At 44.0% G+C, this 14412-nt stretch overlaps 1 protein-coding gene across 3 annotated transcripts in view; it reads left to right on the forward strand.

The window, feature by feature from the left end:
* LOC119978574 (ADP-ribose glycohydrolase OARD1-like) overlaps window positions 1-14412 on the forward strand; it is a 28668-nt gene that overhangs the window by 9167 nt on the left and 5089 nt on the right. The window contains exons 2-5 of one of the 3 annotated variants that reach the window (XM_038820330.1): window positions 4564-4631; window positions 5028-5181; window positions 6010-6068; window positions 11613-11725. In XM_038820330.1, coding sequence (XP_038676258.1) covers window positions 4596-4631; window positions 5028-5181; window positions 6010-6068; window positions 11613-11725 — 362 coding nt within the window. In that variant the 5' untranslated portion in view covers window positions 4564-4595. Of the gene's footprint in view, window positions 1-4560; window positions 4632-5027; window positions 5182-6009; window positions 6069-11612; window positions 11726-14412 lie in introns of all 3 variants that reach the window. The other 2 variants (XM_038820331.1, XM_038820332.1) reach the window with 2 other exon arrangements.

Consider the following 14412-nt stretch of genomic DNA (forward strand, 5'->3'; position numbering starts at 1 on the left):
AAAAATCTGGAGCCAGTCTCTGCCTCTTACAACCATGAGTGGGAGTCTGACCGTATGCTGCCCATAGATAACCGGGGTCATTGTGCGCCCCATAATATTCAAAGGTTCCCCATAATATGTGGCCAACCTGGCCCCGGTGTCTCTCAGCCCCCAGGAATAAGATGCCCCCTCGAGATGCCTAGTCTGTGCTCTGTCGGAGGGTTGGTGCAGACACGATGGGTTAAAATGGCCTCCTTCTGTCATGATTCTGTGGCTCGAGCTTTCCAAACCAGGGCATTTCTGGGTTTTTGTTTTTGCTTTGCTTTGTTTCTTACGGAGTTATCATTGGGGAGCTTCGAAAATGCTGCTCAGAATCCAGTGTTTGATCCTGGTCGCCAGTGTAATAATTCCAGGTGGCATTGTGTGAAAGGCCAAACACGTTTATATTAAACTGAAAATAAAGCCACTACTGGGCACTAAAAAGAGATGTCCCAGTCCAGGACTATCGGGATCTGCTGGTCCGGGTTTGGGAGCTACATTTAGCAATCCCCCATGGTGCTTGTGAGGGTTATCACATCCTTTATCCCAGACATTGAATCTAACTTCCTCTACTTTTTATGCCCGTTAACTGTCCTCTTACTCCACTATATTACTGTCCATTTCCTCTTTGTCTTATTGGCTGTGCATTCTCGCTCTCCTCTCCCCAGTGCTTGATACATGAGGTTGATAATGGAAATAATTTCTAGATTCCATTTTTAAAAATATATTTTATTCCAAACACACAAAAACACATCAACATAGCACAAAATAAACATCGTATGCAGTTTGTTCAATTTTCCCCCTTTAATCCCAACCCTCCCCTCCCGCAATGAACAATTCCTCAAAGGCAGACAGAAATAGTCTACAACACATGTAAAACCCCTCCTCTGAACCCCGAAGGGCGAACTTTATCTTCTCCAGCCTAAGAAATTCATACAGGTCCCCCGACCAAACCGCAGCCCCTGGTGGTGATGCAGACCTCCAGTTCAGTAGTATTTGTCACCGAGCAATCAGGGAAGCGAAGGCCACAATATTGGCTCCCTTCCCCTCCTGTACCCCAGCACCTCCGATCCCCAAAAATCACCATCATAGGGTCTGGCGTCATCTTAATCCGTCCAATCCCAAACAAATTCTCAAACACCGCCTCCCAAAAGCTACCCAACTTTGCACACCCCTGAACATGTGAACATGGTTCGCTGGTTCCCTCCCGTACCTCTCTCACACATCCTTTACTCCTGAGAGGAACCCACTCATCCGGACCTGAGTCATATGAACCCTATGTACCACCTTAAACTGTATAAGGCTCATCCTCGCACAGGAGGAGGTTGAATTGATTTGATGCATTATCTTGCTACAACTTCACACCCCATCTCAATTCCCAACTCTTCCCCTCACTTCCGCTCAATCCCTTCCACTAGGGCTGACTCCTTCTCTCCCAACCACTCATATCCCCAATCCTTCCTTCCCCCACACATCCAGGACCAATAACCTCTCCAGTAGCGTATAGTCCGTCAGTTCCTACGCGCAAAATCCCTCACCTGCCAATATCTAAATGCTCCCCCTCGACAACTCAAACCTCTCTCGCATTTCCTCTAATCCCGCAAATTTATCCTCAGCAACCAGGTCCCTAACCTGCACCACTCCTTCCTCCTGCCATCTCCCATACACCCCATCCATTCCCCAACCCCCATGCAAACCAATGGGTCTGGATTCTCCGCTGGTATGATGCTCCCTTTTGTCGGCAGCCCGGGAGTTTCCCGACGGCATGGGGCTTCCACAATGGGGAAACCCCATTGACTGGCTGGCGTAATGGAGCATCCTGCATAATTTCCACATAATGGGGTTAATACCGACAAGTGCCGTAATTTAGTGCCTCCTCAACTGATTCCAGATCCGAAACAAAGATTCCACCACTGGGCTTCTTGTGGCTGTTCGTATACTTCCCCGGTGAGAAAGGCAAATGGGACCGTTGACAGAGCCCACAAACCCGTCCAGTTACAAATTCCTCCTCCAGCCGTACCCAGTCTGACCCATCGTTACCCCTATTCCCCCACTTCCGCCTCCTTATTTGTATTATGGCCCTATTAACCCTCGGCATCTTGGCTACCCAAATAAACTCTGAAATTAGCCTGTCCATCCTTCGAAAAAAGGCCTTGAGGAGATAAATTGGGAGGGATTGAAAAATAAACAAGAACCTTGGCAACAGGTCCAACTTTACCATCTGTACCCTCCCCATCATTGTCAGGGTGTTCCATCTTTTGAAATTTCCCCTAACCCCCTCTATCAGACTCATCAAATTCCAGTATTTTTCAGTGGATTCACCAAATACAACAATAAATCATTAGCATATAAAGACACCCTATGCTCTCCACCTCCCCCTCACAATCCCCTGCAACTCATTCGAAGCTATCAATTGACAAGGGCTCAATTGCCAATGCGAACAGCACTGGTGACAATGGGCATCCATGCCTTGTCCCCCTATAGAACCCAAAATACCCCAAATTTGTTTCATTCGTACTTACACTCGCTCTCCATAGAGGACGCGTACAATAGCACCCAGGTCATGAACTTTGTCCCAAACCTCCCAAGGATCTCACAAATACCGCCACTCCACCTGGTGGAAAGCCTTCTCCACATCCATAGATACAATCATAAGAGGCAATGCCCCCGCCCCCCCCCCCCCCCCCCCCAGCCCCCCTTCCGAAGGGGTCATAACCACATTCAATAGGTTCCTCAAATTACTAGAGAGCTGCCATCCCTTCATGAACCCCGTCTGATCCTCTTGAGGCCACATCTAGCGCACACCACGCAACCTCCTTGACAATAATTTAGTCGATACTTTCTTGTCCGTGTTCAACAGCGAGATGGGCCTATAAGACCTACACTCCATCGGGTTCTTGTCCTTTTTTGGAATCAGAGAAATGGACGCTGGCGCCAAGGTATCCGGCAGCTCCCCCATCTCCACCGCCTCATTAAACATGTTCAAAAGGTGGGGAACCAACTCTGCCGGAAACTTTATAAAATTCAGCCAGAAAACTATGTGGCTCCGACACCTTCTCCGACTGCATCATACCCATATGCTCCGCTACCTCCTGCGACCCCAATGGCTCCTCCAGTGCCTGCTGCTTCCCCTTCTCCACCTCCTGAAGCTCCAACCAATCCAAAAACCAGGCTATATCTGCCTCCTCACCCTTCGGCTCAGCCCAATACGACCTCTGCTAAAAGGCCTCAAACACTTCATTTATTTTCTCCAGCTCCGTCACCATCTCTGCCACCCTCGCCTGCACAATTTCCCTTGCCACTGCCTGCTGTCGCAGCTGAAGGGCAAGCAGGCGACTCGCCTTCTCACCGTACTAGATTGCCACATCGACCTGCCATCCTCACCCAGCTTGGACCCCTTCATTTTGAAGTCCAGTTTTGAGTCAGTGGCAGCATTCGAACTTTTAGTCAGAAGAATTCAATCCTCACGCAAGAGGCTACAGAAAAACCTGTGCTCGATCCTGCTGCACATAAAGAGTGCTCTGTTTTTGGAAAATTCGCAATCCTCATTAATTTGCATAAGACGTTAAAAATTGGAGTGATGGCCTGTGTAGGTAAAAGGTCCTGTCATTCTGCTAAAATTGCAAACAAGTCATTTTGGGCGGAATTCTACACCCCCCCCCCCCCCCCCCCCCCCCCGGCCGCCTGTTTCTTGGCAGCGCACCGTTCGCTGACGGCGGGATTCTCTCCTCCCACCGCTTGTCAATGGAATTTCCCATAGATTCCATCCTATGCTGCCGGGAAACCCGCGGGTGGGGGTGCAACCGGCAAGGAAAGAGAATCCCAATGACCAGAAAATTCCAGCTTTTATCTTTGTCAGTGTTTACTCCTCAATAAATACCACTAAAGCAGAAAAGCACCTCAGCCCTGCTGTTTATGTGATCATGCTGGTTGTGGGGTCATGCTGTATGTTAAATTGACTGCTCTATATGCCAAAGATCTAAAATGTGTCTTTTGCAAGGGACGCAGGTCGGTCAATGTGCCAATGTCTTTTTCACAGAGATATAGGGAAGCTTTCCATTTGTGATTCTTTATTCTGAAGTTTCCAATGTAATCTCTTTGTGTGAAGAAGTCTGAGCAAATGTGCTCTTCCCCACATGAGAGAGGGCAAAGAGGAGATCTCATCAGGCACAAGTGTCAGCAACCTGCATTTATATGGCATCTTTAACATAGCAAAATATCCCAAGGCAGTTCACGGAAACATAAATCGGACAAATCAGGGCATTACATGAGGTATTAGGAAAGGTGACCAATAATTTGGTCAAAGAGGTAGGTATTTTAGTAGCTTCCTAAAGGAGGAGGTTTAGGGAAGAAAATTCAGAGCTTGGGTCCCAGGTAGCTGAAGACACTGTCAAACTAGTGGAGTGATGAACCTGAGTAGAACATTTTACCCTTGTAGCTGATTGCAGTGGGTGTATAAATTACAGAAAACCATTGTTAGAAGGTGGTAATGGATAGAGGAGAATGTTCTCGTTAAAAGTACATTCATTCTGCTCTGTTTAACAGGTAGAAGCACAAAAGGAATTGAAATTAACAAAATGGCATGTTCTATAGACAGACCACTAGAGGGAAATGTAAGTATGTGACTGTCACTGAGCAAGAGTATAGCATGTTTTTTTTTGTGTTACGATATCAGCAGAGTGCGATAACTTTTCAAAAGCAATTTGTTTCCTAGTGATCAACTTATTGCATGACAAGATTCAGGACTTTTACTGTAACAAACTATAAGCAACATTAACTCAACAGTATTTTCTAGGCATCTTGTACTCTAACCTGCAGAAAAATGCCTTTTTCTTTGTTGTAATGCATTGAAAAACCTCCCTCCACAGTGATACTTTACTCTGTTCCTCGGGTAGACACTCTATACCCTGGTTGGCGGGGGGTTGGGGGGATGATTGGAGCTAATCGTGTACAGGGAAATGTTCCAAGTTTTGTAATAAGTAACAATATCTCTTCATTAACTATTCCAGAGCGTCGGGATCCATTATGTGACCGGTGATCTGTTCAAATGTCCAGAGGAGGATGCACTGGCCCACTGCATCAGTGAAGACTGTCGTATGGGGGCAGGGATAGCGGTTTTATTCAGGAAGAAGTTTCAATCAGTCACAGAGCTGCTGAATCAGAGTAAGATATTTCTAGTTGAATAAATAAAATTTAATTAACTTCTATCATTGAAATTAGTATGTTGGTTTGTCAAAGGTTTTAGCTCCATCCCAAATTCTTAAATTAAAAGATAGTTCAAATTCTTTCAGAAGTGGATGCATGCTCTGTTCTCCAGTATTAACATATGCATATGATTGTCCCAAAAATTTAGCAGAAACCTAAAGTAGTAGTCATGCTTTTCTAGTTCCAACTGTGCTAAAACTATGATTAAGGGCAGCACGGTGGCGCAGTGGGTTAGCCCTGCTGCCTCACGACCCCGTGCCCAGGTTCAATTCCGGCTCTGGGTTAGCATTCCACCTAGCCTGCACATCTTTTGGGTTGTGGGGGCGAAACCTACGCAAACACGGGGAGAATGTGCAAACTCCACACGGACAGTGACCCAGAGCCGGGATCGAACCTGGGACCTCGGCGCCGTGAGGCTGCAGGGCTAACCCACTGCGCCACCGTGCTGCCCCAACCTTATTTCTAATGTTTGCTAAAACAAATCAAATTCCCTTAAAACTACCTTTATTTTCCTAACACTTTTACCCATTTAGAAAATAAATTGAATTGTAAAAGCTCCTTGGAATATACAGACTGTTCAGATAATAAAACAGTTTTGTTGTTTCTGTAATTGAATCAGATGGACCTTTAATCTGATTTTTTTGCCTCCAAATCCATTTTCACTTTTTAACGTAATCCAAAATGTCTCAAAATCAATCCCCTCTTAAGCACCTACTTGTAACATCTATGTAAATCATTTAGTGCTTACTAAAATGACCAATAATAAATGTGTGATTTTCTTCACAGAAAAAAAGATTGGGGATGTGGCAGTGTTGAAGACAAAGCAAAGATACATTTACTACTTGGTAATGAAGAAAATATTTTAATCATCTGAGCGCTGGAATTATTAATTTGAATTTAAAATTAAATGTCTCCTTGACACTGGGAGGGACTAAACATCGATTGGGTGATGACTTTGAGGAACACCTCTGCTTGGTCCATAAGCATGACCCAGACTTTGCGGTTACTTGCCATTTCAGTTCACCATCTTGCTCTTGCGCTCACATTTCTATTCTTCGCCTGCTAAATGTTCCAGTGAAGCCTAACGCCAGCTAGAGCAACAGCATTTCATCGTCTGATGAGGCATTTTGCAGCTGTCTGGACCCAACAGCTTCAAAGCATGAACTCTGTCCTCCATTTTCTTTCCCCACATCCCCTCCTCCCAAGTGCCAGTCTGTATCTTGTCCTGTGTTTCTGCTTTCAGACAGAGCTGACCTTTATTCTGCTTTTAACATTTACTCTGCATCAATGCTTTGTTTGTTTACTACTGCCACAACCACTCCCTTTGCCTGTTTTCCATGACATATTTTATATTAAATCTCCCCGCCCTCCCAATTTATCCCTGACCTTCACTTGTGTTGCACCTGATCCTCCCTGCTTTATCAATAGCATAAAAGCTACCAAGTTTTTACCTCTCTTCAGTTATGAACAAGAATCATATTGGACTTGAAATATTGGGTGAAATTTTCCACTCTTGAGGCCAAAAGCTTTAGGCTATTCCTCCAGAGTCGCGGCACCTGCAGCTTGTGCTGGAGAAACCGGCAGATGTGAACAACCACACCATGGCTCATACAAAGACGCTTCTGGAATTGACTGCCCTCCACCAGATGTGCCCCTTGGAGGCATTCTAACTCCCTCTCTCCCTTCACCCCTAACCCTGACTGCATGACTGCAACTGATGGCACATAACACAACATGAACGGCAGCTCCATACCTTGCTATGGTCTCCATGTTTGGGACCCATGAATTAGGAACAGACCTGCTTCATTACGGGCTTAACCATAGAGAGAAGAACACAAATGAGCATCTTTGACATTCTGTGGCCTCATAATTTGACCTTAAACTTAACCCATCAAAAGGACCCTCCTCCAACCTCAAAAGGATCTCACTGACTGACAGCATAGTCAAGGTCAGTTTGGAAAAATGGCATGTGTCACCTTTCAAACTCATTCCACCTCCATCTACCCTTTCCCTATCACTCACTAACTTCCCACTTCACTCTTGAACCACCCAATATCAGCATTCCTCTCCCCTCTGTCACTCTTGAACCTCCCTCCCTGTTACCCTGGACTCTATAGCCATCCATCTCCACATGCGTTCCCTCCCTTCCCCTCAGAGCCAACACCTCTTACTGTCCCCATGCCAACCCTGATTCTGCCCCCTCCTGTAATCTGAACCACCTGTTCTGTCGTCCTCATCCAATGAGCAATGCACCTACCTGGCTCTCACTTGTTTTTGCCATTGCTCTCCAGCCCCCCCTTTCCCCAGGAGCTCGCCCCACCCTTCCAGTCTTTGTCTGCCTCCCTTGTTCAGGCTTGTCACAACATTTGCTAACAGTATTTGATGAGTGAAGTGATGCAAGGTGCCCAAGGAGGAGAAATCAACTTCCATGGAGCTCAAAGTCACGGAAGAGGTGGAACTCTCCAGGTGCATGCCACTTGTATACTGGTGTAAAGCTGAATGTTCTAAATTTTCGCTGGTGGCGAACTCAATTTGGACGGAAAGTTTAATTCCAGTGAGGTTACATTTCAATGCAAATGTGTGAGATGCCAATACTTGCAAATAGGGTTCCTGACATATTTAGGAAGCTTGAGCGGCCTTGAAAGTCGGGAGATCAAAATTATCCTGCTGTCGGAAAACAAGATTTTTTGCCTATAGCTGGCCAGAACGGAAAATCCCACCCGTTAACTATGTTTTTCTCTCCACCGATGCTGCCTGACCTGCTGAGTTCTTTCAGTCCCTTCTATTTTCATTAACCATTTGATAAATCATTTTTAGTTTTCAAAATATAGTACATACTGTTGTACAGCATTTGTAAATGAGTGTTAAAATCTCTTCTCCATGTTTTTCTTAAACCAGAAGAAAACTCTACACAACACACACCAATCAGTCCCATCATTTAAAAACAGCATTTGTTATGAATTAAGCTTGAGAGGTTCAAACTCCAGGCTTGACTGCATTTTTATAACCTTCAGTCTCCAGGAACTTGGATTTTTATCTGTTTCTCACTTGTACATCAGTGTGCTTTGCGTAATCTTCCATTTAAAGTCAGTAATCGTGCATTTGTGATCTGACCAATAAGCAAGCCTTTAGTTCCCATTTACCACATTGTCGTCTAAATGTCCAAGTATCTTGTGACTTATATAGACTTTACTGAGATTTGTATACATTAAACTGTTTAAAATTACAATATATCTGTTCTTTCTACTTTTTTCCCCAATAAACACCACGCAAAGTAATCTGAACTTTTTAGGAGAGGGCAGGAGCTATCCTGATCAAACGAGGTACTGCTTTCAGTTGGACTGAACCTCAGGAAGGAGAGATTGGCCTTGGGAGGGTATGCAGTGTTTATTGACCAGAATGATGACAGTACTAAATGTGGCCATGATAAATTACTGAGACTAAACTTAGTCCCCTGAGGACAGAAGATTAAGGGATGATCTGCTTTGAGGAATGTAAATATTTTATAGAGATGAAGAGACTATTTAATCTGGGAGAGATCAGAACAAGAGGAAAGAATATCAGAAGGCAATACTTCATCCAAAGGATAGTTGAAATCTGGACAATACTCTTTCCTTCCAAAAAGTAGATGCTTGGGTCCAATTGACAATTTCAAAACTATGATTTGTTAATATGTCAGGTAAGATATTTTGGGGGCATGTGAGTAAATAGAGTTATGTTTCAGATCAGCTGATCTAATAGAATGCTGGAATTGGTTTGAGGGGCTGAATAGCCTGTTTTTCTATTAGTGAAATTTATCCTGCTCACATCCTTTGTTTAAAAAATAAATCCACAATCTGGACAAGGCTAGCACGATTATCAATGGGCAGCTTTTGGTTTATTTTTGTGTATTGTTGATGGATGATAATTCCATGTTGTTGAGTTGCTCACTTGTGTGTAGAAATGCTGTAATTACCAGTTGGGTAGAAGCATAGTGTTTGGGTCTGAACAGTCATTGAAGGTATCCTGAGGGGTACAACAAAGGAGTAGCTCATTTTGGACATGGTACTAATCAATTTTGAACTCTTTCACACACTAAGGCAAATTTTCAGGCAATTGCATTTTCAGATTAAATGTTACGCCAAATGCCATGGCCAAGATTTTGTTAGAATTCATAATTGGGTCAAAATCATGGAATCCCCTCTCTAACAGCACTGTGGGTGTACCTACACACAGGGACTGCAACAGTTCAAGAAAGCAGCTCACCACCACCTTCTCAAGGGCAACTAGGGATGGGCTATAAATGCTGGCCTTGCCAGCGATGCCCACATTCCATAAATGAATAAAGAAAATATACTGAGAGTAAAAGATGTTGAGATCCCAAACCAGAACCCAACTATTGTGAGGAAATGTTACTGCACCACAGGAGTGGTAACACGACCAATTGGTGTCTTTTACGTTTAAAAAAAACTTAAATATTTGGACTAGGAAGGGTTACTCCTCCATCTGGACTTTCATCAATTACTGCCTTTAACTCCGACCTTTTAAGTTGATATGCTCTATGCCTTTCCAACTCCCTCTCCTTCAAGCCTATTTTCTGAAGTTCAAATTCTCTCTCTTTATTCTTTTCCCTTGCCCTTGCCTCTCATTTTCTTTTTTTTCTCTCTGCCCTCTCTTTTTCCTTTGCTTCTGCCATTGCCTTTCACTTCTTGGGCAAAATTCTCCCCTACCTGGCGGGGCGGGGGGTCCCGGCGTAGCGGAGTGGCGCCAACTACTCCGGCGTCGGGCCTCCCCAAAGGTGCAGAATTCACCGCACCTTTAGGGGCCAAGCCCTCACATTGACCCGGAAATGCGGGGGCCCATATCTGCAGCAAAAGTTGTGAGATTCACTCCGGGTCCCTGCTAGCCTCCTGCAGGGCAATGAATTTGTCTCACTTTTTTCCCAGGATTTTCAGGAGTAAAACTCAACAGTTTTGACCCCGGCATGGGGACGTAGTCTCAATAATGGAGAATCCAGACCAATACCTCCCATAAATTATCTACACCCCGGAACCCTTCAAACCTAAACAATATTCCATTCGCCAGCTACCTGCAAGAAAATAAATGATTCTCGAGGGCAGCACGGTAACATAGTAGTTAGCACTGTGGCTTCACAGCTCCAGGCTCCCAGGTTCAATTCCCTGCTGGGTCACTGTCTGTGCAGAGTCTGCACGTTCTCCCCATGACTGCATTGGTTTCCTCCGGGTGCTCTGGTTTCCTCCTACAGTCCAAAGACATGCAGGTTAAGTGGATTGGTCATGCTAAATTGCCCTTAGTGTCCAAAAAGGTTAGGACAGGTTACTGAGTTAGGGGGATAGGGTGGAAGTGAGGGCTTAAGTGGGTCGGTGCAGACTCGATGGGCCGAATGACCTCCTTTTGCACTGTATGTTCTACATCCTATTAGCAGAACACTTCACCTGAAAAAAAACATTACCTCACTTTACAACACCGTAATCACTGCTCTAGCATTCATACTGTAAAGCATCTTAACCCCGGTTTTAATAACATTACTACAAAAATATGATAATTTCTTCCATTCATCACAAAGAAGAAGGTCTTGCATCTATGTAGTACCTTTCAGCACAGTTGAATACTTTTTGAATTGTAGTTACTGTTCTGGGAAAAGAATAGCAATTTGCACACAACATGGTCGCACAAATTGCAGTGAGTGAAAATGACAATAATCTAATATAAAAACAAAAATGCTGGAAATACTTAATAGTTCAGGTCATTGGCCTGAAATATGAACTGTTTCTTTCTCTACAGATGCTTCTTGACCTGCAGAGTGTATCCAGCCTTTTCTGTCTTTATATCAGACTTCCACCATCATCAGTATTTTACTTTAAAAATGTGTTATTGATGTTGGTTGAGGGATAAACATTGACCAAGACAATAGCATTAAGTCCTAAAGCCATGACATGACCCTAAAAAAATTCTTTGCCACACTATTTGTATGTTGTGTGTGTGGCAGCGTACCAAAGAAGAATAGTTTCCATTACTACAGCGTGCTTTACTACATTTTGCTGTTCCACCCAAATCAGTTCAGTGTGGAATTTGTAAACACTATTGGATAGAATTAAATGTGAAGCTACTTTGTGTTTCCCTGTGACATAAATGTTCTGTTGAAGGCATTATATTTGTCTCATTTAATCTTACTTGCAATTTCAAGAATGCAAAAAAACCACGGTGTTCAAATAGATGTTAATCTTGTGCAATGCCCAGTAACTGTCAAATTATTCCGAATACCTCTGCCTTTCAACTCGACAAATATTTAACACCCATTAATCATTCCATTGCTCGTGTTATGTGAGAGTTACGAGGACAATTAAACTGTGAATGCTGGTTGATATCGAATGGTTTTATATTTGCAGATTACAAAAAAGAAGGCCTATCAAAAGCCAACTTATGACAGTCTGCAGAGCAGCCTAGAGGCCATGAAGAGACATTGCCTGAATAATGGAGTCACGCGCATCTCAATGCCCAGGTAAAAATAGGAAATTTACATTTGTTTTGTCCATTTTTTTCCATTTGTCAAGTCTTATCATTTGTTATGGCTTAGACCATCAGAAAAAATAAGAAACAATAAGAAACGTGGTAGGTACTTAAAATATACACCTTCTTCTTCTCAACATCTTTACATATTAACTGATAGGTACTTAAAATATACACCTTCTTCTTCTCAACATCTTTACATATTAACTGAATTTTGTAGAGGGCAAAGACATCGACCAATAATGAAATGAAAAGGAAAATCGCTTATTGTCACAAGTATGCTTCAATGAAGTCACTGTGAAAAGCCCCTAGTCGCCACATTCCGGCACCTGTTCGGGGATTCTGGTAAGGGAATTGAACCGTGCTGCTGCCTGCCTTGGTCTGTTTTAAAAGCCAGCTATTTGGCCCAGTGTGCTAAACCAGCCCCAATGTTCATATTGGCTGAAAACCGTCCATTGAGGCCCAAAGCTTGAAAGATTGATCTGATCACATCATATCTGTATCACCACCAACCCAGATGCAACTAGCTAGATAAGAGTAATTGTGCAGATTGCAAGATCGAGTTTTAAACATAGAGTGAAAGAAAGGGTCGGGTGACAGAAGAATTAGAAATAATAGAGCAGGGTAGGGATTTGGGTAAAGACGAGCAGAGGAAGGACAAGGAGTTTACCAGTAATAGTTCATCAGTGAATAATGTCCATGTAAAGAATAGTTTTTTTAAAAAAGACACTTGATCTGCATGAGGCATTCGTGATAAGATAGGTAAACTAGTGTCACAAATAGAGATAAATAGTTTAGATCCAGTTGTTGTTACAGACACATGGGGCAGAATTCTCCAATGCCCCCACTGGTGAGATCAATGGCGGACGGAGGAGGAAGAACTCAATGGAGGTGCAATAAATCAGTTTCATAGAATGAGAGAATCCCTACAGTGCAGAAGGAGGTCATTCAGCCCATCGAGTCTGCACCGATCCTCTGAAAGCGTGCTCCACCCAAACCCGCTTCCCAATCCCAATAACCTCTTAACCTAACCTACACATCCTTGGACACTAAGGGGCAATTTAGCATAGCCAATCCACCTAACCTGCACATCTTTGGACTGTGGGAGGAAATTCACAAAGACACGGGGAGAATGTGCAAACTCCAGAAAGACAGTGACCCAAGGCTGGAACTGAACACGGGTCCCTGGCGCTGTGAAGCAGCAGTGCTAACCACCATGCCGTCCACCTCCGTGTGAAATGACAGCAGCTGCCATGTCGGGTTGGGAATCCCTCGGAGGCTGGCAAAGTGGTAGCGCCCCTACCTCCTGAACCATCCAGTGGATCTTCCAGCTTCAGTGTCGTCGCGGAGGTCCCACCTTCTTTCTTTAGCAGTGGGTCAGTCACAATGGGCACCTTTTAAATCTGACAGCCAGATAGGACAGCCTGACAGGGGCAGCACGGTAGCATAGTGGTTAGCACAAATGCTTCACAGCTCCAGGGTCCCAGGTTCGAATCCCGGCTTGGGTCATTGTCTGTGTGGAGTCTGCACGTTCTCCCCATGTGTGCGTGGGTTTCCTCCGGGTGCTCCGGTTTCCTCCCACAGTCCAAAGATGTGCAGGTTAAGTGAATTAGCCAGGCTAAATTGCCCTCAGGGTCCAAATTGCCCTTAGTGTTAGGTGGGGTTACTGGGTTATAGGGATAGGGTGGAGGTATGGGCTTGGGTAAGGTGCTCTTTCCAAGAGTCGGTGCAGACTCGATGGGCCGAATAGCCTCCTTCTGCACTGTAAATTCTATGAAATCTATATGACAGCAGGGCGTACGCTATCAAACCCACCCCGCCGCAGAAGATAATGCTAAACCCCCGGATGCATAATTAATTATGTCGGGGCCAAAAGATATGGCGTGGTTTCCCATCACCTTCCGCAACAGAAACGTTTCTTGTCTTGGAACTCAGCTCCAGATGGGAGAATTCGGCTTAAGGTACAAGGTGACGAAGTTGAAAAATAAATATTCCAGGATGTACACCATTTTGAAAAGACAGACAGAATATAAAAGGAGGAGGAGAAGCCTTGATAGTAAAGGATGATGTAAGAATAGTCATGAGAAATGATCTTGGCTCAGAAGTTCAAGAAGAGGAATCAGTTTGGATAGATATTTGTAGTAATCCACGGGAGGCAGGAGTTCCGTCATCACACCAATATTTATTTACAATAACGATATTACAGGAGCAGCTACAAACAGTGCTGCTAGCAGTCCGGTCAACTTAAGACTGGCTCACAAAGCCTACACAGGTGATTATATGGGCCCCCTCAATGAGCTATCATTGAGGGAGCTCATACTCCAATTGGCCAACCAATAAAGCCAATTGGAGTTCATTACAATATTAAAAATAACTAGTGTCGGATGGGAGTCATTTATTGGCCCTTTTTAACGGGGCATCAAGCAAGAAATAATTTGAGCAAAGATAGTGCATTAATTATGAGCGTCTTTAAGCTTCATTTGGGCTGGACAAATCAAATTAGCAAAGGTAGTCTGCACAATGAGTTTGTAGAATGTTCTTACAACAGTTTCCTGGAACAATAAATTCTGGAACGAACTAGGTTTAATAAATTAAAATAGATTTACTTAGTAGTCTCATGTTTACAGATCCACCGGGAAATTTGATCATAATACAATTAACTTCTAAATTAAGCTTGAG

Source organism: Scyliorhinus canicula, chromosome 15, assembly GCF_902713615.1.
Source record: "Scyliorhinus canicula chromosome 15, sScyCan1.1, whole genome shotgun sequence".
In the NCBI taxonomy this organism is placed as follows: domain Eukaryota; kingdom Metazoa; phylum Chordata; class Chondrichthyes; order Carcharhiniformes; family Scyliorhinidae; genus Scyliorhinus; species Scyliorhinus canicula.